The 21,438-nt window shown below is 36.8% G+C and overlaps 2 protein-coding genes across 9 annotated transcripts; one reads left to right on the forward strand and one right to left on the reverse strand.

Annotated features, from left to right (window-relative positions):
* Positions 1–15: 15 nt before the first annotated feature.
* On the reverse strand, positions 16–4,195 carry LOC119069185 (amyloid-beta A4 precursor protein-binding family A member 2-like). Of its 7 annotated transcripts, none has more exons than XM_037173121.1 (11): positions 3,349–4,184; positions 3,144–3,277; positions 2,864–3,076; positions 2,189–2,799; positions 1,986–2,130; positions 1,695–1,923; positions 1,361–1,500; positions 1,271–1,276; positions 403–1,185; positions 171–311; positions 16–100 (listed from the first exon to the last, which is right to left on the reverse strand). In XM_037173121.1, the coding sequence occupies exons 1-11, from the start codon at positions 3,677–3,679 to the stop codon at positions 29–31; spliced, it is 2,805 nt and encodes a 934-aa protein (XP_037029016.1). In that variant the 5' UTR covers positions 3,680–4,184; the 3' UTR covers positions 16–28. The 7 variants fall into 7 exon arrangements, with proteins under 7 accessions (XP_037029016.1, XP_037029021.1, XP_037029014.1 ...); XM_037173126.1 differs by having other exon boundaries at positions 1,361–1,482; positions 1,983–2,130; XM_037173119.1 differs by having other exon boundaries at positions 1,983–2,130.
* Positions 4,196–5,313: 1,118 nt separating this feature from the next.
* LOC119069184 (vacuolar protein sorting-associated protein 18 homolog) lies at positions 5,314–13,812 on the forward strand. Of its 2 annotated transcripts, XM_037173117.1 has the most exons (9): positions 5,320–5,671; positions 5,743–6,059; positions 10,341–10,388; positions 10,493–10,651; positions 11,220–11,381; positions 11,452–12,689; positions 12,764–13,085; positions 13,147–13,378; positions 13,460–13,812. In XM_037173117.1, exons 1-9 carry the CDS (start codon positions 5,404–5,406, stop codon positions 13,690–13,692), a joined length of 2,979 nt encoding a protein of 992 aa, XP_037029012.1. In that variant the 5' UTR covers positions 5,320–5,403; the 3' UTR covers positions 13,693–13,812. The 2 variants fall into 2 exon arrangements, with proteins under 2 accessions (XP_037029013.1, XP_037029012.1); XM_037173118.1 differs by lacking the exon at positions 10,341–10,388 and having other exon boundaries at positions 5,314–5,671.
* Positions 13,813–21,438: the final 7,626 nt, after the last annotated feature.

Consider the following 21,438-nt stretch of genomic DNA (forward strand, 5'->3'; position numbering starts at 1 on the left):
TTTTTTCTTTTCTTATTTTTTTTCGTTTTCAAATATATAATGGGCTCTCTTGTCCTGTAAGCAATCTAAACATGGATGTAGGCATAGTTTTCATTAAAATCTGGAAAGAAAACACATTTTTTGGGTTTGAATTGAATCGGTCAAAGTTGACTCAATTTTGAAAGCATTACCTCTCCAACAGACGTGGCCAGAAGACTGACGATTTTTTCATGCGGTACAGCGACCACACTTTGATTGTTTATTTCTATTATTCTATGGCCCACTCGTACTCCGCCTCTTTCTGCTATTCCTCCCCGAAGTAAACTGCAAATCTGCAATGGATGAGAAAGTCAAAAATTATTTGCGAGAGACCAGTGGCACTGGACGAACAAAAACGCTGAATGTCTTCCAAAACACACTTACCACTCCATTTTGTACACTAAATCCGAGTTGATACTTTGTATTTGGTCGCTTTATTTTAACTTCAACAACGGGTGGGCAAGGCACAACCGTAAATTTAACTGCCGTTTGTGATTTTGTATTCCTGATGTAGCTCTGACACAATGTCAGCGGAAGACCCACTAAACTCATGCCATTTATTGCAATTATCTGATCGCCAATGTTCAACTGACCACATCGAGCCGCTGCTCCAGATGATAATAGATTTGCAATGACAACGGTCGGTAACATCGATCCCCAGCCAGACTCAACGATAACAACTCCCAGTATTTCACCTTTTGCTTTCGGCACGACGACCTCTTTTTGCAATTCCTTTTTGGCGAATATTTCCAATTCATCGCCGAAAATCTCTTGACTATTAAGCACTTCCTGGTAGTCCATCTCTTTTACGAAACTATGATCCTCAATTCCGTTGGCCTTCAAAAATTCCATATAAGCGACCTGAAACGCCTGACCGATAGATTGGGCTATAAATTGAGCTTCTTCGCTCATAAAAACGTGACAAATCATTTTCGGCGTTCGATTCGGCTTCGGAGTGTCCGGCGAAGATTCGTCATTGTTCCCATTCGGTACATATCGCCTGCGTGCCATCAACACCACCAAATCACCAATGTCCGCTATGTACGATATCGTACGCAGTGCATGGTCCATCATTATTTCTTTGAGATCCGTGTTCAATACCATTATCTTTTCCGTAGAAATGAACAGATCAACCTCTGTGCTCGGTTGAGATTCACCATCTGGAGCCTGTAAATAGAGAAAAATCGGTTTCATAAACAAACATCTTCGACTAAAGAGGTGACAGTTTGATTCGTGCATGTAGCTAACATACCAAAGCCTAGTCCGTAAGTAAGCGTTTTTAGATTTAGTTTTTGTTTTAGTTTCAGTTAAAATAACGCGTAGAAATTTAGAGAGAATTTACCTTGATTCTGGATACAGCTTCTTCGGCTTGCATCATTCGAGTGGACTTTGTGGGTTGACCTTCGCAGACCAATTGAGTTGAGCCCAGATATTTAGCTCGAAATAAAACCCCTTCGATGAGAACTGCAGGTTCCCAACGAACTGAAATATTGAAATAAAAAATTAGTTCGTTGAATCCTACGCACTATTAGTTCTAAGGGGCGGTACTCACTCACAATTGTTTGGAGGAAGCAAGAGAAAGAGAAAAAGATTTTAGTTTTTTGGGACACAAATTTAGTCTTCGGATGTTAGGAGCGGATAATTTTTGACAGATTAACTAACAAACCAACACTAACCTTCCTTGTTCCGTTTTCTGTTCCCGTCCACATTAGAACTAGTCGATCCCGAAGGACTTTTTTGTGCCATCATTTTAATTGGTGATATGAAATCATTGTCTTGCATCCCATCCGGATGACTAGCTACGGGTGATGCAGATGTCAATGACGTTCCAATACCTTGCCGCAATGTTGCCGACGAAAATTGGGGAGCTGGTCGAGGTATTGCGGTTGTTTCGTCAGTGAAACGCTGTGAAACATTGATGAATATAATCGACAACCTGCACACACACCGGCGAATTTACTTACTACTTTTTCTAGATTCCCGATGTTGTCTAGACGTTGTTGTCCCAACAATCGATCGGTTTCTAAATCAGTATCAGCTTCTTCATCATCTGGACATGGCCTAGATGGATTTTGATCGGAGTTGATGCTGTCTGGAGTATTGATGGAATCTCTGCGGAATGATAAATTCCATTGAAAAGTGTACGGTAACAACCGATCCTTCAACATACCTTCGAACCCAGACATTCGGCGAGGGTGGATTGTCAGAATTTTTGGTACTGTTTCGCGGATTGCTAATTTCAAGTAAAATTTTGGTTCGTTGTAACGTCGAATGGATATCTCTCAGCGTCGATTCGACGGAATTATTTTCTGCCACTTCGTCGTCAAAAGGGCCAATTTTCTGTTCTTCAAGTGTGTCGTCCGCCTTGTTTATATCTTGATACTCCGCACAATTCATATCATTTGTATGGACATCTGTATCTGATGCATGACCACTGGACAGACCATCTTCCAGCACCGGCATGCCACTGAACAAACTACTCTGATCCACCGTACAATTTATGTCATTGGGCAGACTATCCAGATCACCCGAATTCGAGTCATGTTCAATTGAATCCGGCGACAGTGTCGCATTGTTGGTCGCTTTTTGACGATTCATTGCCGGCAATGACTCTTTGCTCAGTACATCTCCGCTGCTATTCGAATCGAGGTAGAGTTCCATGTCATAATAACCAGAACGTTGCTTCGGCGACTCGTTCATAGAATATTGATTGTTTGAAAGGTGCGCAAGAGACGCAAGTCTCTGACCGATGTATGCATTATCCGAACTCTTATCACATTCCTGTGGTGAGACAACGAGGAAAATTGATCTCTCGAATGTTATCTGAACTACGATCAAAACGTACACTTACACTGTCACTATCGTCAAGAATTGGATCAATTGCAGGCTCACTGAAGAAATCTTCCAGGACCTTCCTTGTCTCCGAAAATTCATACAGATAATCGAGGGTGCTTTCTTTGGATATTTCGTCTGAAAAAACGTGACTAGGAGTGTTTGCTGTTGTCGTATCAGTTATGGCATGTTGACTATCATAGTTTGATGAGGGCAGTGTTATTCTCTGGAATGGAATCGGATGGTTAGTACGTATGGCAGACTGAATGAACTGGGGACAGAATGGTAATTACTTTTGGGAATCCTGGCTTTCGCACCGGTGATGTTGCTGTTGCAAACCGTGTCTTTGAATGATTATCAAACGATTCCATGGCAGCATTTGAATCTAACGTATTTCCAGTACATCTCTTTGGTGAAATGTTGTAATCTGCACGCAAACAAAAAAAAAAATCAATGGAAATGAACAAAGTGGCCAAGGACCCTTGCCGGATGTCTTACCAATTATGTTTTCCTGTTCATCGCTTGTTTTATTCAAATTAAGCCAATTACGTCCAATATCATCGTACACCACAATGTTGTCTGACGAACACAACGATGTGTAATCAATGGAACCTGTTGAGTTCGGGGAACTTTCAAACAAATTTGGACTTCGTCCAACTTTTACGCTCTGCGATTGAATGTGGACCTCCGCCAAATCGGGCGAATTCAATACATGATGCAGTGTTCCACGTGGACTACGTCGATCATATTTCTGTTGATTTTGTGTTTGTAGCACGTAGTTGTCGTAAATGGGATAATTTGAATTTGACGATTCATTCGAATGGCTCATTGTGATTTGGTTTCTAGTCAGTAGACATCTCTTTCATCGAATACAGCTTATTGTCATCCATTCACAACGATATGTAAATTCAATCACTGCATATCTCACAGTCGAATTCACTTCCAACATTGAATTGCTTAGAAGACTTATTCATATGCGGCACAACAAATCCAGGAAGTTCTACTACCAAATTCGGTTATAATTTTCGTCTTCGTATTTAATTGGCAAGCAACAAAATCGTTTAATCGGATACTTTTGAACGGAAAAAACGAAAGAAAGGAAAATCGATTAATTAGGTCGCACAACAATGGAATAAACACCGAAAACACGACACCACCGACGAATACTTTTGAATGTTTGATTACTTTAAATTCTATTCATCGTTCAAACGGAATGGTAGCGGACAAAGTGTTGATTTTAATAAATATTTTGAAAATATTCATAGCATAATCAACATAATGTGTAAATCCGATTTTTGAAGTTTATTATGACAGTTCGATTGGCACGGAAAAAATTGACATAAAATTGTTAAAAAAATCAGCGTTGCCATACAAATCGTATCTTTTAGCTAATGCTGAAAACAGACGAAGCATGCTCGTGTTTCGATAAAATATTTCTTTGTTTCAATTTCGTTAAGCGACAAAAGTGACATTATAATAATGAAATCGAATCAGATTCTCAATGCTTAGTCCCTTTTCAGCATCAAGGCTGCGGAAGTCGAACTATTGTATATCGTCAAGGCTGAAAAATGTTGAGAATCTAATAAAATCGCATGACCTCCTCGAAGTAAATAGATTATGGAAATTGTTATCGTCACTACCGCAAAAATCAGCGATGGAACTGCCTTCGAGTTGGTCTTTTGAGATACGAAATTAAAAAATCAAAATCATTTGTTAGTAAATTAAATTTTCGATCACATTGTCCATGAAAATATTGTTCGAAGAATGACCGACTTGCCGACACCGTCAATCATTGTGAGTCCTATGAAATAGTGCTCAAATCACCAATCTATAGCTTTGACTTGTTTTGTTAATTCCGGTGATATGTACTGTAGTAGGTCTACCCACTTGTCAAAAAACAATTAATTTTGACAGCTGACAGCATTTGTTGTATCTACAAAAGTCGATTAGTAGACCAGCTGCGTGGAAATAAATATTATGGTGCTTAAGTGTTCATTTTGACGAGTTGGTGATTGTGATCCTAAGCCGAAGTTGCGGATCATAATCCAACTCGTCAAAGTAAACATTTAGACATATGTGCATATCATTTTTTATGTGTCGATCCAAAAATAAACCCAAACTCCATCTCCGAGCTGATATATAATGCTAGTCCTACCATACACAGAGGCATATAAAATGTATTACCACCATACTAGTTCAGGGAAGTTGAAGTTGAGCATTTTTGATTATACAATTTGTGACTTCCGAAAGAGGAAAGTTAGGTGCTTTAACAATTTGAAAATATTACAAAGTTAACATTTGATTGTTATCGACAGGCCAAGAAAAACCGTAATTTCATTTTAGTTGTTGAGATTGTGAGGCCTTCGTTTGACATAAAAACGTGAATGCAAATGATTTGTCACTTATACACTTCTTGCTCACTTATTTTTCAGCTGTGAACACTGTTTCGCTTTGACAGTTTCGTATTTCTTTCATTGAAACAAAACACAATCATCCTTTCGATTAGATTGTTCAAATTGAGTAGAAAGGAAAATTAAATAATTAAAAGACGACATGACTTCAATGTTTGACCAGTACAACAAAACGCTGAAACGAGAGGAACATCCACCCGATATCAGCAGCTATAATGAACCGAAAAATACTGGATATGTATCGGTACGGATTCGATCTGAGGAACAGCCCATTTTTTCAAAACAAAAAATGAAATTGAATCTACCGCACGATATCTTATTCATGACTGTTTGTAACAATTGGCTGGTCACATTGATGTCTCATCAAGTCATACTACGCTTGTTCCTACTGCAGCCGGACCGACAAGACGGTAAAACTTTATCAATGTAAATATTGGGAGTGTTTCGGTTTCCTAAAATTCGTTTCCCGTCACATCCACAGAGGTTTATCTGGAAAAATACCTGGCTGGCTTGAAAGTATCCAATCTGTTCTTGGATCCATTGGGAAATCATTTACTCATTTCCTTGACACCAAAATCGACTGGATTTTCTCCAGAACTTCTGTACTTGAACCGGAAGACAAACAAACCGAAGAAGATCGAAAAGTTCAAAGATCACGAGGTGACCGCCGTTGCATTCAACTATGAAAATAAGTTGGACTCAACGACCGGTTCGATATTGATTGGAACCAGCAGAGGTTTGATATTCGAAACGGAGTTCGGTGTCGATGGCGATAAGGTGCAGAATAATTGGAAACAGGTAGGATGCACATCTTCATTCACTTTTTATTACGATGTTGAAATGGATGGAAGTATAAGTTGCGACTATGTGTTCAGTTTTACATAGCAATCATAATATTAGCATTAACTTGCCACACTCGACTTAATTGTCAAACTCTGTGCTGTCCACTTAGGTGGTCCCCCTTGAGTCAATCCTTAGAAATACAAAGTTGTTATTCGAAATTGTATGCTGACAGCCAGACAGTTGTGCATATCGTTAACTCATAAGGACGGTTTCGAAACCTTTGACGAATTGTTAAAATGAAGGAATTGGGACCAATTTCAGAATGAAATTTAAGAACAAAAATAACTTGACAAATCAACCGTGCATTTGAATTAAAAATTAATGAAGTAAAATACCTAGCGTAATTGTTTGGAGATTGTTATTTTGCCACAAGGGATTATGGTCCTTGCTTTCGGCTCAAGCTAAAAACCTCACTCTCGGCAAAATAAAAATCTCCAAACAAGGATCTCCCGCCAAACTTTAACTACACTAGCGTTTCAGAACAAATGTTGTACAACAAATGCTTTTAAATGGAATAAGACGGTGTAGATTCTGAACCTTAGCTTATGAGGTGGCTACGTCTATTAAAACAGTTTACTTGACATTACAGTCTTCAATGATAATTCTGCATTCAAAATTGAGTGACGAAGGATATCGAATTTTGTTCCAATCCGCAATAAAAATTTGGGCCGTCTGTCCGTCTGTCCGTCACGTCGATATCTTGAGTAAATCAAATCCGATTTCAAAAATTTTTTTTTTCCCAGAAAGATAGTCAAAATAGTGAGGCTAAGTTCGAAGATGGGCATATTCGGGTCGGCCCTTCGTGAGTTAGGGCCACCTAAGTGATTTAAGGTCTTTTGGTGATATTTATGGCAAAATAAACGATGGAAATGTAAATGACACGGCAAATGATAGGTATTGTCAATACCAATCGAGGAAAAAACAGTTTTTTAAAATCGGGTGAGTGGACCGTGAGTTAGGGCCTTAGAAGTGAAAAGCTACTAGGGCCCTATGTGTATTTTACATAGAACTCAAGTAAATTTCATTCGTTTTTCGTAATTTTTGTGTCATTTGGAAGGTAATCAAAAGCCGAATAGAATTTTGTTGAAAAAAAAAATTAAATTTGGGTCCTCGGACTAAGGCCGCTACTAGGGCCCTATGTGTATTTTACATTGAACTCGAGTAAATTTCATTCGTTTTTCGTAATTTTTGTGTCATTTGGAAGGTAATCAAAGGCCGAATAGAATGTTGTTGACAAAAAAATTAAATTTGGGTCCTCGGACTAAGGCCGCTACTAGGGCCCTATGTGTATTTTACATAGAACTCAAGTAAATTTCATTCGTTTTTCGTAATTTTTGTGTCATTTGGAAGGTAATCAAAAGCCGAATAGAATGTTGTTGAAAAAAAATTAAATTTGGGTCCTCGGACTAAGGCCGCTACTAGGGCCCTATGTGTATTTTACATTGAACTCGAGTAAATTTCATTCGTTTTTCGTAATTTTTGTGTCATTTGGAAGGTAATCAAAGGCCGAATAGAATGTTGTTGAAAAAAAAATTAAATTTGGGTCCTCGGACTAAGGCCGCTACTAGGGCCCTATGCGTATTTTACATATAACTCGAGCAAATTTCATCCGTTTTTTCGTAATTTTTGTTTCATTTGGAAGGTAATCAAAGGCCGAATAGAATGTTGTTGAAAAAAAAATTAAATTTGGGTCCTCGGACTAAGGCCGCTACTAGGGCCCTATGCGTATTCTACATATAACTCGAGCAAATTTCATCCGTTTTTCGTAATTTTTGTTTCATTTGGAAGGTAATCAAAGGCCGAATAGAATGTTGTTGAAAAAAAAAAAATTGGGTCCTCGGACTAAGGCCGCTACTAGGGCCCTATGTGTATTTTACATAGAACTCAAGTAAATTTCATTCGTTTTTCGTAATTTTTGTGTCATTTGGAAGGTAATCAAAAGCCGAATAGAATGTTGTTGAAAAAAAATTAAATTTGGGTCCTCGGACTAAGGCCGCTACTAGGGCCCTATGTGTATTTTACATTGAACTCGAGTAAATTTCATTCGTTTTTCGTAATTTTTGTGTCATTTGGAAGGTAATCGAACGCCGAATAGAAAGTTGTTGAAAAAAAATTAAATTTGGGTCCTTGGACTAAGGCCACTATTAGGGCCCTATGTGTATTTTACATATAACTCGAGCAAATTTCATCCGTTTTTCGTAATTTTTGTTTCATTTGGAAGGTAATCAAAGGCCGAATAGAATGTTGTTGAAAAAAAAATTAAATTTGGGTCCTCGGACTAAGGCCGCTACTAGGGCCCTATGTGTATTTTACATAGAACTCGAGCAAATTTCATCCGTTTTTCGTATTTTTTGTTTCATTTGGAGGGTAATCAAAGGCCGAATAGAATGTAGTTGAAAATAAAAATAAATTTGGGTCCTCGGACTAAGGCCGGTACTAGGGCCCTATGTGTATTTATATTCAATAAATTAAAATTTTAGGGCTATTTGAAATTTTTGTTTCATTTGAAAGGAACGTCGTACGGGGCTTCGTAATTGCGCTATGCGCAATTTCTAAGATGTACACATTCCATAATAATTTTACTTTAACTACATTAACCGGCGCAATAGGTTTACGGTCAAAGTAGGGTGACAGACGCAATAGGGTCACGTACGCAATAGATATACGGGTTTGTACGGGGCTCAGTCGCAGCAAACGCTCCGACTGTTCTGATGGCTCGTTTAATTTGAGATTCCTCAGGATCATTTTGAGAATGGAGTGTGTTAACTTTTAATGAAAGTTGTTCAGAATGCTCTGTTGATTTTAAATTAATTTTAATAGCAGCAACAAACCCATCCCAAACATCCAACTGTATGTATAAATTGATGAAAAGAACTTGTTGCAAACAAACAACAAACACACGCAAGCACGCTACAAACATGTTACACACGTAACATTTTTAAGGAAAGATTTCCGCCCTAATGTTCCACACAAACCGATAAAAATACACAACCGAACAGAAACCTGGATAAACCAAACTCTTATCACCTCCTGTAGATGGGTTCATAGATCCCGAAAACGTTCGAGGTAAATTTTAATCGTTAAAATATTTGTTCGTCCAGTTTTTCTGTTTGGTTGTGTATTTTTATCGGTTTGTGTGGAACATTAAGGCGGAAATCTTTCCTTAAAAATGTTATTTGGGAGTTCCATAGTGCTCAAAAAAGACAAAAACTCGATTGTTACACACATGCTTAATATTGATCTATAAAATCATGAGTGGATTTTCGAGGTATAACGTCGAAAAATTTTTCGCCTAAAATATCATTCTGAATCGACTAAAAATAATTTCCCGCTAGTGAACATGGTCTATTGATATGAATTATCGTCGAAACTTCATTTCTGCTTCCGGAAGCCTTCGCGAATAAAATAAACTACGGATATTGGCTTGGAGATTATTTTGTCTTGTGTGGTTGCAATGTTCAGTTCAAGCCGCAAACACCACGTTCGTTAAATCATCAGATCAATACTCAATTTACTTTTGTTTAGTCATACATTTTGCCAGAGTCTTCCGTTTATTTTTGTCGGTGTTTTCGATAACAGATGACTAGCCGCCTTATCTGATCTTTGGATTCATTAATTACTAATTAGTAATAACTAAACAAATAATAAACGCTAAGGTTGGGCTCTTACAGGCACGACATCTAGATTATCGAAAAGTTTTTTATTTAACAGAGAACGTGCTAAGTCCACTTTCTTCATAAAATCTTCTATCTGTAAAATTGAAAAGATCCAAGTTTTTACAGGGCGGAATGACGGCTGAGCCTGACCACCTTTTCTTGGCGTGTTTTTTTTAATGAATAAAAGGTTAACATTCATCGACATGGTGTCACAAAAATAAATTGTCAACATTATATCAAGTCTTCACATTTAAAATGATAGGTGTAAGTGAGACAGTTGTATGTTATCTATGAATATAAGAAGAGTATCCACGTTTTGATTAAAAATATGAAGAGTTTTTTTATCTATTTAAATCTAACCAAATTTGAACCTATGAAAAGTGACCAAATACTTAGAATTATTCAAAGGCCAGCACTCGCCAGGGCTAGACAGTATATGTAAGGACAACGATTCTTACTTGTTTAAGTTTCTACCTAAAAGTCAGATTTATTGTACTATAGATATAGGGTGGATGCGCTAGATAATTGATTTGATTTTTTCACAAAGAATTCATATCAAAATTTCTAATACCTTTACAAGCTTCCGAACTATTTACCATTATACGGAAATCGTGATGTTGATGGCTTGGTAGGTACACATATCTATTCAATTCAAAGCTCATCTTCTACGCTTAGGATAAGCAAAGATAACAAATTGCAAATTTCACTAACGACTGCAACAATTTCCAACAGGTATTTGATGTTGGCAAAGGAGAACATTGCCCAATAACCGGTATTGAATTCCACAAAGTGCCGAAGACGACACGGTACATCATATTAGTAACCACATTGGATCGACTGTACAAATTTCAAGAGGAATTGCGAGTGGAAGAGAAATCACCGTATCTTCAGGTTAGTAATGCAAATGTGACATGAATAGATGTTATTGAAAAGATTGGGCTAGTCCGACGAAATAGGTATAGATGAATCTTGAGATTAAAATGATTTTCGGTCAATTGACAAATTTTTATCATCCCTTTGCACTCTGTTCGTTGAGTGCTGAACATTTGCATCTTCAGTTTGTTGAGAAACGAACATTATTCCATTTGATCAAAGTTCATTTAATGAGAAAAAATCTGTTCAATTTTTATACTTAACGTTTCCCATCTAAATGAACTACTGTTACTCAATTCGTTGCATCTTCCAACGTCTTTTCGCGTGTAAATTTTTCTTAATACAGCACCGACTTGTATGTATAATGGTCATTGGCTAACGTTACGTTGAATGTTTGAGTGGACAGTCGATTTTGAGAAATGGGTAAGTAGAGCGAAGCTACGTGATTTCATCTTTACTATCAAATGAAATGTTACGCAGGGGAACTGATTTACAGCGCGAACAGTTGGGCCGATTTAAATTTCAGTCAATGCAGAACTGATTTTTGAATGAAATGAAATCTTTTTTTCTCTTTTATCGTCAACAGAATATATTCAACTCCTATCTGTCTGTGCCGGAGCACATTCGCGATTTCCATGAGATTCCAAACAAATTAAAATACTCAAAGCTGCGATTCAACTATGATTCTGCCACAAAATATCCCAAATATTTCGGCTGGTTAACAGATCCGGGCATTTTTTCCGGAGAAGTAAGTAAAACAGAGAATTGGTACTCAAGATCTCAATCGATTATTGACCATATCGTACAAAATTTCGCAGATTGATCCAATAGCCGAATCACATCAATTTATTATTAGCAACGAGATCATTCCCTTCCCAACAAACGCTGAAGCCAACACAGCCACTACGAGCGAATCGTATGTGGCAAAGAGGTCGTTCTATCCCATATCATTCGTACTGACGGATTTCCATGTCTTACTGCTATACACGGATCATATAACTGCTGTGTCGCTGTTGAACTACCAAACGATATACGAGGAGTATTTTACCGAACAGTATGGACGTCTGCTAGATTTGGTAAAAGACACCGCAAACGATACCATTTATGCTTATACCAGCAAATCCATATTCCGGTACAAAGTTCACAATGAGCAGCGGAACGTGTGGCGAATGTATTTAGACAAAAATGAATTCGAATTGGCACAAAAATATTCCCAAGACAATCCAGCCCATTTGGACATTGTGCTGGTGAAGCAGGCAGAATTGTTTTTCCAGCAGCGTGACTACATGAAGAGTGCTGTCATTTATTCGAAGACGCAGTCGTCGTTCGAAGGAGTTTGTTTGAAATTCTTGGAGATCAACGAAAAGGAAGCCCTGATGACATTCCTGCGCAACCGGTTGGAACATTTGCCTGCTCAGGATAAAACTCAAATTACAATGCTGGTCGTCTGGATGGTGGAATTGTATTTGACCGAAATGGCGCATAATGTGGACAATCAGAAGGTCGTTCTGCAGTTGCAGAAAGAATTCGACACGTTCATGAACTTACCCAGAGTGGAGGAGTGCAGCCGCAGTAATCGTTCGGTTATTTATGATTTGTTGGCCTCACATGGAGACAATTTCAATTTGACATCACTCACCACCGTCAACAAAGACTATGAATCGGTTGTTAACCAACATATAAATCAAGCGAATTTCTCGAAAGCACTGGCCACGCTGAGCGACCAAAATAAGCCAGAACTGTACTACAAATACTGTCCGATTTTGATGGAAGAAATTCCGAAAGAAACGACATCGGCAATTATCGCTCTCGGCAAACGTTTGGATCCTGTGAAATTGTTACCGACACTAGTTAGTATCGATGGTGATGAACATGTGGGCGAGGTGATTCGGTATTTAGAGTTCTGCATTCATTCAATGGGCTGTACCGAATTGGCGATTCACAATTTTTTGGTTAAACTATACGGTCGTGATAGACCGGACAAATTAATGAATTACTTGAAAATCCAAGGAGAAGACATCACAATGGTACACTATGATGTCCATTACGCATTAAGGTAACATATTGCTGTTCAAACTACAAATGTTTTTTCTTCTTCAAATATTCGATGATTTCTCTTCCACAAACCAGAGTCTGTCGGGAGCATGATGTGAAAGAAGCCTGCGTATTCTTGCAATGTCTACTGGAACAGTGGCATCCAGCTGTTGAATTGGCTCTATCATTCAATACTTCCTTAGCCCAGTCTACCGCGTCCCGTCCGATTGAACGTGACATACGTAGAAAGCTGTGGCTGAGAATAGCTGAACATGAGATTAAAGGCAAAGATGACGTTAAGCAGGCATTGGAACTACTCAAAGACTGTGATTTGTTGCGCATTGAAGATTTGCTACCGTTTTTCTCCGACTTCGAAAAAATCGATCATTTCAAAGAAGCGATCTGTGATGCGCTCAAGGTGAGATAGTAACGAACACAGACCCGATCCGAGTAACAATGAAACCCAATGTCTATTCCAGGAATACAATCTCAAAATTCAAGAACAACGTAAGGACATGGAAGAATCTGCAAAGTCGGCTGAACGGGTTCGAAACGACTTCCAAATGTTCCGTAATCGATCCGTTGTGATTGGATCCGATGAACAGTGTGCCATTTGCAGCGTTTACTTGCTTCTGAAGCCGTTCTTCGTATTTCCATGTGGCCATAAATTTCACGGCGACTGTTTGGAAACAGAATTAACGCATCACCTGAGTAAGTAAATAGTCCGCTAAGCCATGCACTGGCGTTTGTCTCCCAATATTATGTGTCAATAATTTCGAATTTCAAATAAAGGTCCTGAGGAAGCACGGAAACTGGCGTTGTTGAAGCAACAATTGGCCGGTACACAAGCACAGTTGGATACGGCCAGTTTGAACGGAACGAAAATGTCCAGTAGGGATCAGTTAAAAGCAGAGATCGAGACAATACTGGGCTCAGATTGTTTGTTCTGCGGTGAAATTATGGTAAACAGTATTGATCAGCCGTTTATCAACGATTGGGAGAAAGTAAACAGTGACTGGCAATAGCTCCATTCGAGCGTTAATTTTGTATTTATTATTATTGTATTCAGCTAGAAACTGTACATGGCTACGATAGCAATGTGTCGTTTTATTTCATTATACGTAACATCTATTTAACAGAATTTACTTGCTTGTTTCACTAACTGGACTATGGTACAATTTTAAGACCCTTTGATTACGGAGGAACTTTCTCTGGGTCTGCACTAGAGTCTGTAAGTTGTTCGAGTACCATATTTGATCCTGACTATTGTAAGATATACTTTGGCGGAGTCGATCCAATGCCTACATGTATTAGTGTAGAATCGTACGAATTATGAATTTTATACAAATTGATGATGGAGACACATTTTATCGTACAAAATATCAGTCTAGGTATGATTAGTCTAAGTCCATTAGCATCTGTGCGTGGACAAAGAAAAACTATAAAATTGGTCGATTCACAGGCGGAAGACATAGATTGGCATGTTGAAGGCGTTTTGCGTAATTCGTTCTGAATTCCTAATATTCAAAATTACTGGCTACGAGTCGAGTTATTCGTATACCTATTATGTTGCGCATTAGATGCGTAAAAAGAGCTTTATAGCCACAACGAGGCTTCCAAAATTACCAATATCAGAAAACGAAGTCTAGCAAGGGATTGATCCATTCAATTGAATTACCCACAAGGTCATGAATCAGAAATTTAAATAACTGAATACAGAAATGTCACATGAGAATGTCTTTGGCTGTGTATCCATTGGCTGTGTATGTTGATAGCGGATGAGCTCTGGCTCCTGTACTGGTTTCTTGATTAGTTAACCTTACAGCTCGACGAATAAAGTATAACATTTTCTATCAAACACTAAAAACGATACTTTACGCAACTCGAGATAATAATGTTCGAAAACGCCGAACTTAAGATCCCTCTGTTGCATAAAACGTTGTATGGATCTCGGTGCGAAGTACTTGATTAGGCTCACAATGTGTATTATGACACACGGCCTGCGGCCTCGTGCCATAATTACACATCTAGAGCCTAATAAAGTACTTCGCACTCGATGTCATAAATAACTATTAAACAAAAGTAGTAACAGATGGCATCGTTATACACTAACCGTTCATCGAATATTAAAACGATATAGCGGGGAATACATGAAGCCGCGTTTTAGGCATAAATGTTAAAACGTAGCATTCAGTACCGTACTGGCTCGAAAAAGCCCATTGGGGGCTCCATGCAACTCAATTTAAAAAGGCCCACAAACTAAAAATTCTCATACAAAAATCCAAAAGGCCCATCGGGAAATCCTCGAATTCACCATATGGCCAGTCCGGGCCTGGTAGCATTTCGTTGATTACAAACGCACTTCGCAGCAGCCAATATTGAAGTCTGTGGTATTGTTGCTCACAGGAAAATGCTGTTTGGAAACTTAAGTTCAAATGTAATAGATTTTGTAATGTTGCCCACGATATGTTTTTAAGATTAGATCACGACCGAAAGAAAAAATCATCAAAAGTAGTCAATCTAGTAGTTATGTTAACTGCCAGGTTTTCATAAGAGCAAACTACCAGCATTAAGAGGTTCCGAGTGTACGGTGAAATTGTAGCATACATTTCTGCGTTTCGAAATTTTTGATCGCTGATATCTTTTTACGAGAGCCCTTTTTGAAAAATGTACGACCACATTTTCGAGTAAAAATATGTCAGTTTTGAATAAAAAATAAAATTGTCTGTGAAAGTTTCATGTGCTTTGAGAAAACTGTACCAATGCCCCAAATTTGCATCAAAGGTACACTTTTCTTAAAGCACATGGAACTTTCACAGACAATTTTATTTTTTATTCAAAACTGACATATTTTTACTCGAAAATGTGGTCGTACATTTTTCAAAAAGGGCTCTCGTAAAAAGATATCAGCGATCAAAAATTTCGAAACGCAGAAATGTAGGCTACAATTTCAGCGTACGCTCGGAAGCTCTTAATGCCTCAATATCTATGTTATTCTATGTGTAGAGTATCTTTACTCATTGTCAAAATGTCAACATCGGTAGTTAGGATCATATTTAGATCAATTTTGCACATAGAATCAAAATTTATTATCAGCACATACAATCTATGAAACGTTGGATCTTTAATAAATTTCATCAGCCAAATCTCTATAATGCTTTTTAGCCGTTAAATCGAATCATTTCAGATGAGTGAACTGAATGCGGATTAATTTGGAGAAATCAGTACACAAGCTAGAGTATTACATTTGTAAATGGTTATAGTTACGTACCTTTCAATCTGATTTCATTTGCAAAATTATGTTAATATTGTAGCAGTTATCAGTCATCATAAGATTATGGGGCACTCATATCTATCATCTAATGTTACAAATAGTATTGGGATAAAAATTGCTTGCGAATTCAGAATTTAGAAACTTCAACAAATAGTTCAGATGATCTTTTTGCTATAGGCGAATGAAATTGATGTTTTACTGATACCGTGCATTGTACGAACAACGTAACGATAAAGATGCTGAAGAGACTGACTGTGACTAATCATCGATTCGTTTGAAGATAACAAAATAAATGCAAATCATTTTTGAAAACGAATATCACTATGAAAGGGACGATGATCTTGTGTGATTTGTAGAGTAATGTTGAATTGTAGGGTAGCTGACATGTAATTTAGGAACGGAGATCTTGTAACGGTAGATAATAATTACTGAATCTGTAAACTTATTTCTTTAAAGTATTTGATGCAAAATCTTTTACTTCATTTATGCTCTCGTTAACGGATGGCTATCTCAATAACAATGTTTCTTTATATACGTATTCGCTTGCTTCCAGTAAATTATATTTCCTCGTGCAAATGATCACAATTCATAAAATTCATCAAATTTCTAACAAATTTTTCATTAATTCTCCTCAAAAATGTTTGTTTTCGCACATTTCTCTTTGTTATTTAGTATAATTAATCTGCAAAAATTCATTGAAATTCATTTAGAAATACATTCAGAGCTACTCTTCATATATAGCAAGTAGGTTTTGAAATTGTTTGAACTTGACCATTGCTATGGTGCATTGAAATCATTAAGAAGGTGAAGTAAATTGAAGGTAGAGACTTCGTCCGGTAACACTGAATTCCGTGGGGTTATAGCAGTAACTTTCGAAAGACACATTCCATGACTTCACATGAACTTCAGATCACATTGTCCTCAGTTTATGTGGAACGCTAAAGTTGCCATCAGTGATCTCTGGAACGAAAATCGTGATTTTATTTTTTTCTTGTTTGAAATCAAAAAAGTTTTCGTCTCCTACACTTTCCAACGTAAATAATATTCAAGGAGTAAGATCGTAGCTATCAATTAAATTGTCAACGCTCGCCCAATCGTCCCATAAATTCCTATTGGCTATTTTATTTTAACACATGCACTTTTGATATTTTAATCATCACAGTCATCAACTGGACTGTACTAGATTTTAGAGCTTTGTTCGACCGCCTTTCTTTCTAAACCTTCCCAAGAATTTCCTTTTTTATTGTCCCAAACAACCTATTGTAAAGGCAGAGAAAGGATAAATTCGACATGCTTTAAAGCATGAATTCTGTTTTAGGAGTTGTCGTGGTTTGTAAATGATTTTTAACAAATGAGAATCTAGATTTTTTAATGTTTTATTTTTGGTGCGATCGCATGCCTAACCAAAATTCAGAAAATAAAAATCTAGACGTTTATTTGTTCAACGAAATTGTTGTGGACCAATTACAATAACTCCCAAATTAGAAAACATGTCGAATTTCTCTACCCCTATAATACTCCGTTTGTTGAACCATTTGTTTCATCGAGTGTTCAGTAAGTCGACGTTACAGCTATGTTTTTAAGTTTTCCTAAACGCATTTTTTGCAAAAACAGTTAGTTGACCCCAGACACCCTTTTGCGAATAACGTTTTTGCTTGGGCAACTGTTAAAGGCTGTCCTTTGCAATGACAAATTTCAAAATCATAAGCTTTCTGGTGCATCATCTGAATCTTAGTGGCTACAAATCTATTTTAAAGTTTCTCCAAATAAATTGCAATGTGATGCAGCAGCCGATAACTTATTAAAAACATGAAAGCTCCCATAGTATAAGAGGAATAAGACTAGCCTTTACTAGATCTTGTTGAAGGAGGCATTTACATAAATTCAAAGTAATCATATTAGGCCATGTAATAACAAATTGTTTCTTGTTTCATTCGTTCTGAGGATTAGGACAAATAAAGAAGTCATTTTTACGTTATTATTTTATTCATACGCTCTGGTAGGTCTGGTCATGGAAACAAATCGTAACTTTTTTAAATTGTTCAAGAACGAAGGTGTTGGTATCCTACATCATCGCAATTTTCTGCTGAATACGTTTTCCCAAATGTTATATGTGGTTTACGAACAAGTGTGAGGTGTTTTTTGTTAACGCTTCTGCTGAGGATGAGGCTCGTATGTACGCTGACATTTCAGCGTTGTTGCCAGGGATTAAGAAAGTTGATGAGTCTTCACTTGAGATTTTAGGCTCACCGATTTTCGAATTAGGTTTAGAGAGGATGTTTTCGTCTAAGATTGAGTCAATTAGTTTGATGTGCGATCGTTTGAAGTTGATGGATGTTCATCCTGCTTTGTGTGTTTTTAGGAAGTCCTTGATTAGCTGTAGGTTTAATTGTCTCTTGCGCTCTTGTAGATCTTTCTTATTGTTAGATAAACTAAAAGCTGTAGACGAGATCTTCCGTTCTACACTCGAAGTTATTACTAATACGAAGATGGATGGGTTTTCGTGGGATCAGGTTTAGCTGCCTTTATCTTTTGGAGGTATGCGTATTAGGAAAGTAGAGGATTTGGCATTGCCAGCATATTTGTCTTCTGTATATTCATCATCCGATCTGTCGGTTGCTAGGAATTTCGCGCCGCGTCATTCACAATAATTGACAAAATGACATATTTTGTATAAGGAAAATGTCACTTTGTGGTTTATTGTGAATGACGCGGCGCGAAATTCCTCAACACCGATCTGTCAGACAAATTGCTTGAAAAATCTAATTTACGAATAATTAATGACGACATTTTACGTTTGATGGAGGATTTTCTTCCAGATAATGATGCCCATAAGAAAGTGCAAAAGAATTGGGATTCTAGTGAGCTAACTGCTCGTGCTCGATTGCTTGCGTCATCTACTAAAGAATCTTCAAAGTGGCTACAAGTAGTTCCATCGAGTCAGTTAGGCTTATTATTAGATAACAATTCTGCACGAATTGCTGTTGGTCTTCGACTAGGTTATCAATTACGCGAAGAACAAAAAGGTCTTTGTGGTAAAAACGTTAAGAAGGATGGCTTACATGGTTTATCTTGCAATAAAAGCGGAGGATGGATTCCTGGACATGATGAAGTTAACAAAATCTTTTATTGTGCATTTTCTTCTGCAGGGTTTCCGAATTTAGTACAGCCTCCGGGAATTTCAAGAGATGACGGGAAAAGACCGGATGGTATGACTCTAATTCCATGGAGTCATGGTAGACCTATTTTGTGGGATGTAACCATTAGAGACACCCTAGCCCCTTCTTATGTTAATCAGTCATCCAAAAAAGCTGGTTCGATTGCTGATAATGCCGAAAGATTTAAGCACAATCATTACATTTGTTTAAAAGATAATTATTTGTTCACACCCATTGCTTTTGAATCACTAGGTAGCATGGGTCCTGAGACAAAAACATTTATAAAGAAATTTTGATCATTAATGCAAAAGGCTTCTGGGGAACCGCGCTCTATGGACTACCTGCTACAGAAGGTTTCCGTTGCGATTCAACGAAGAAATTCTAGTTGCATTTTAGGGACCTTAGGACGTAATTTAATTGATGATTTTTATTTATTGTAAATATTTGTTTTTTGAAAAGATCGTTTTTTTACTGGTTGTACTTTGCAGCCTTTTTTTCGCTTTTAATAAAGAAAATATAATGTTTACGAAGCATCTCTATCAATTTTAAGAGATAACTGTTGCTTGACATAATTTTGGGATTCAACAAGTTTCTGGATGCATACATTGCATATTGGGCCTATGGGATAAATTTACCAATTGAACATTTAAATACAATTATTTTGCACACTAATCTATACCTGGTGAAAGAGTGTTTAAGATCACGAAAACATGGAAAACGAGTTTCGAATTCAATCCATTCCTAAGCTCTTCTATACGGGTCGGCATGTAATATTCACCATACAGCCGCAACAACAACAAAAAAATCCATACCAAACAAACAAACAAAAAGATGCCTGTGATACATTTGGCAAAAATATATACGTTACAAAGAGATTGCAATTACATTTTATGCTTTATGTTTGTACACACACATTTTGTATTTTATATACCTCGCATTATTTTGCGCAAAGAGTGTTTTTTGGCATATGTTTCACCATGGAGAAGAACAACCGTACGGACGAAAGTTTTTTTTCGCCAATGATTTTGTTTTAATGAAAAAAAAAAATTAAATAAAAAAATGTAACCTTAATTACTCAATTCATTTTTTTTAAATTCTCTTCGTTTCTTTCGCTTCGAAAAAACCATCTCTAATTACCCTGCCAATATAAAACATATTGATAGACGGAAAAACGGTGATAATTAATTCAAAAAAATATCAGGTGCGTGTGTGTATTTAACACTTCCATTTTTCTAACAACAACAAAAATTACATGTAAGTGATTGTAATTACGCACCGAGATATGTACTCATCATCTTAATCAACTTTCATTTAATTTTTTTTTATTCATTTTCTTCGCTTCAATTTTATTAGCATGAGAAGATTAATTTAGCAATTTGCTATGTGTTTCCAGACGCATTATATTGCTTGATATGACTGATACAATTTATTTACATACAGCAGCATGTTGTATACCTAATTTCTCTAAACCGCTATATATTCAAAACAGCCACATAACACAAAATAAGAACAAAAATCTTTTAAAAAAAAATTATTTTATATTTGAGTAAACAGAGCATAAAACACAATCACATAAAACCAAAAATCATGTCAGTATGAATTTACTTGCTGGACATTACGCTAATAAACTGTGTACGTGCAAGAAATTGCTCGTACATATAGGCGAAAATGTGAGAAATTGTCCACGGATGGAAAATAAAAAGAAAAAAAAAAGAAAAAGAAATGTAATCATCTTTTTTAGATCCATTTGCTTTAACACTCATATCAGAGACGATGCGAGCTGTGGATGTGGGGTATAAATATACATTGTGTTTTCATATAACTATAAAAACTTTGTAGCGTCAATAGCATATAATATGCAGGTATATATATCATACACGAGAAGACATTTCTTTTGCATTAAAACCAATAAAAAAAATTATTTCTTTTAACTCTCTCATGTATGAAATTAGCTTGATATTCACATTAGCATGTATCAAATGGCGTATACTTGTGAGTATGATCTTATTTTATATCGCATGCTGTGAAGAAGAAGGAAAAAAACCACACAAAATAAAGAGTTTATATGTTACTTTGAATGAATAAATTATAGCATCTCTTGGGTTGGCAGTGGTACACACAATCCGAAGTGCACTGCTCTAGTGACCCAAATGAGAGCAAGACATATTTTATATAATTACACTCATCGGTTTTTTTTTTTTAATTTTATTTTATGATTACATTACACGAACATGTACGTATCATACATGTACCCATCATCATCATTATCATCTTCTCAACGATTATATGTAGATTTTTTTTTTCATCTTCGTCTTTCTTTCTTTCTGTTTATTCTCAAA

This window comes from Bradysia coprophila, assembly GCF_014529535.1.
Source record: "Bradysia coprophila strain Holo2 chromosome X unlocalized genomic scaffold, BU_Bcop_v1 contig_26, whole genome shotgun sequence".
In the NCBI taxonomy this organism is placed as follows: Eukaryota; Metazoa; Arthropoda; class Insecta; order Diptera; family Sciaridae; genus Bradysia; species Bradysia coprophila.

Excerpts from the sequence above, each read along its gene's own strand:
- LOC119069184 (XM_037173117.1), top strand. The coding sequence starts at position 5,404 with ATGACTTCAATGTTTGACCAGTACAACAAAACGCTGAAACGAGAGGAA. Across the intron at positions 10,389-10,492 it reads ATCGTGATGTTGATGGCTTG|GTATTTGATGTTGGCAAAGG; the intron begins GTAGGTACACAT and ends AATTTCCAACAG. Across the intron at positions 12,690-12,763 it reads GATGTCCATTACGCATTAAG|AGTCTGTCGGGAGCATGATG; the intron begins GTAACATATTGC and ends TCCACAAACCAG.
- LOC119069185 (XM_037173119.1), bottom strand. The coding sequence starts at position 3,679 with ATGAGCCATTCGAATGAATCGTCAAATTCAAATTATCCCATTTACGAC. Across the intron at positions 3,278-3,348 it reads TGAACAGGAAAACATAATTG|ATTACAACATTTCACCAAAG; the intron begins GTAAGACATCCG and ends GTTTGCGTGCAG. Across the intron at positions 3,077-3,143 it reads GAAAGCCAGGATTCCCAAAA|AGAATAACACTGCCCTCATC; the intron begins GTAATTACCATT and ends ATTCCATTCCAG.